Consider the following 2,535-nt stretch of genomic DNA (forward strand, 5'->3'; position numbering starts at 1 on the left):
AAATAACAGGCCCTACATCATCAAAAGGAGCTCTGGTAGCATAGTACCTAAGGCACTTGACTGCTAACCAGAAGGCTGGCAGTTCAAAGCCACCAGCCACTCCTTGGAAGGAAGGTCGGGCAATCTACTTCCGTAGTGATACTGCCTCGGCAACCCAAGGAGGGGTCGCTATGAGTCAGGTCTGACTCGATGGCACATAACAACAACAACACACACCATCAATATCTGTCCAGTCTTAGCTCCAGAGGGAATGAAGTAAATTTTATACAGCTGATTTTCTTGTAATGTGACTAGGGAAAAATGTATATATACCAAGACCTTGAGATTTTTCAGCAAGGGAATGTTGTGGTCTGTACAGGAGACTCTGTGGTGTGCATGTGTGTGGTCCTCTCCGTGTGCTGGTGTCTGTGCATGTACCTGTGTTTGGTCTGTGTCTGTGTGTGTGCTGGGGTGTATTTCTGTGTGTGTTCCTGTATTAGGTATGTGTGTGCATCCATTGGTGTCTGTGTGTGCTACGTTTGGTCTGTGTATGTGTTGGGAGATAGAAGTAAGAAAGTGAGAGCTCATAGTTAAAGGAAAAGTAGAGTACAGGCCATTAGAAGTAGCTTCAAACATCAGCTGGACTCTTATCTTGCTCCTCTTTTCAACATGCCTATTCCAAAAACAGAGATGCTAACTGTGATGATTTATTTCAAGGTAAGTAAGTACTCAAGAGATGCACACTCTTTCTGGAACTCAAGTAATGATTTAAGTTTGTTGGGATCGTAGTCAAATAAGTCAAAACAAAAGTGAGCCTACATCTTCTGTTTTACTGAGGTTTTTAACCACTTGGTTTGAAGTGGAGAAGCTACACTCATTACTGTCAGGCTTTAGAAAAACTAAAATGCAGGAGCACTGAGTAATATACTAGCTGGTATCTCCTAGAGGCCCAAGGCACTTGTTTAATTTAGAGAAATCCGGCCGCCTTGTATTGTGGATAATTTGAAACAATTGTGGAGGGCACTTGGGTGAAAATCTATTTATTTGAGGTATTTGCAGATATATATCTATGCACACACACACAAACACACACACAGGCATACCTTGGAGATACTGCAGGTTTGGTTTCAGACTACCATAATAAAGTGAATATTTCAATAAAGTGAGTCATACTACTTTTTTGGTTTCCAAGTGCACATAAAAGTTATTTTTGTACTATAGTCTATTAAGCGTATAATAGGATTAAGAATATGAAAAAGTTTGAAATATTGTGACAATTACCATAATGTGACACAGAGACATGAAATGAGCACATGCTGTTGGAAAAATGGTGCCGACAGACTTGCTTGATGCAGGGTTGCCATTAACCTTCAATTCTGAAAAACTCAGTATTTGCAAAGTACAATAAACTGAAGTGCAGTAAAATGAGGTATGCCTGTGTATATGCCAAAACCAAACTGGTTGCCATTGAGCCAATTCCAACTCATGGCAACCCCACGTGTTCCAAAGTAGATCTATTACACAGGTTTTGTAAGGTTGTGATCGTTCAGAAGCAAACTGCCAGGTCCTTCTTCCGAGGTGCCTCAGGATGGGTTTGAATTGCCACTCTTTCAGTAGTCCTAAGCCATTTGCACCATACAGAGACAAAGCCCCAAAAAGCCACTGCCAATGAGTCAATTCTGACTTGTCGTGACCCTATAGGACTAAGTAGAACTGCCCCACATTGTTTCCAAAGCTGTAAATCTTTATGGAAGCAGACTGACTCATCTTCCCACAAAGACGCTGGTGGGTTCCAACCACAGATCTTTCAGTTAGCAGCTGAATGCTTTAACCACTGCACCCCGTTACTGGGGACCACATACATTAGAACAAACCCAACTATTTGCCCTGTAACAGATTCCCGCTCATTGCAAACCCCATGTGTATCAGAATAGAGCTGTGCTCCATAGGGTTTTCAGCGGCTGTGATCTTTTGGAAGTAGACCTCCAGGGCTTTCTGGTGAGGTGCCTCTGGGTGGCTTTGAACCACCAACCTCTGGGATAGTAGCTGAGCACTTAACTGTCTGCACTGCCTAGGGACTCCTGTACATGTTTTTCCCACTAGAGTAAGTGTTTCTATGAAACTTTACCGAAGCCAAAATGCCATAAAGTGAAAACACAATTACTACTAAGTTATATGGGAAAAATTTATGAGCATTTCCAGACCTCAAAAATAACCTACCAAGTTATATCAAATAACACATAAAACCTAAAATAACACTAACATATAGTGTTCACAGACATAGTTCAAAGCTACGGCAACTTGATGCTGAGAAGCTGAGTGTAGTACCCATGGAAGGAGCCTGGCGAGACGCCACTCTCACTGCTGCTGGAGGCGTATGCTGCCTCTTTAACTGCTTGTTGCAAAATAAATGTTGAATGTTAGTTTCCCTTTTTTTTTTATCTTCTTCTTCTTCTTTTTTTTTTTTTTGGTGAAGGGAAAATCCTCTTAGCAAAAACTGGTACTAATGTAGGTCTTTTGTAAAAGTCAAGAGGTGTAAAGTGAACTTTCTAAAAG

At 41.4% G+C, this 2,535-nt stretch overlaps 1 protein-coding gene across 1 annotated transcript in view; it reads left to right on the forward strand.

Annotated features, from left to right (window-relative positions):
* Positions 1–648: 648 nt before the first annotated feature.
* CDH17 (cadherin 17) overlaps positions 649–2,535 on the forward strand; it is a 165,297-nt gene continuing 163,410 nt past the window's right edge. The window contains exon 1 of the mRNA XM_042783632.1: positions 649–696. Within this exon, the coding sequence (XP_042639566.1) occupies positions 649–696 (48 nt within the window). The remainder of the gene's footprint in view (positions 697–2,535) is intronic.

This window comes from Orycteropus afer, unplaced genomic scaffold, assembly GCF_000298275.1.
Source record: "Orycteropus afer afer isolate SDZICR_OR568_19922 unplaced genomic scaffold, OryAfe1.0 scaffold00021, whole genome shotgun sequence".
Classification (NCBI taxonomy): domain Eukaryota; kingdom Metazoa; phylum Chordata; class Mammalia; order Tubulidentata; family Orycteropodidae; genus Orycteropus; species Orycteropus afer.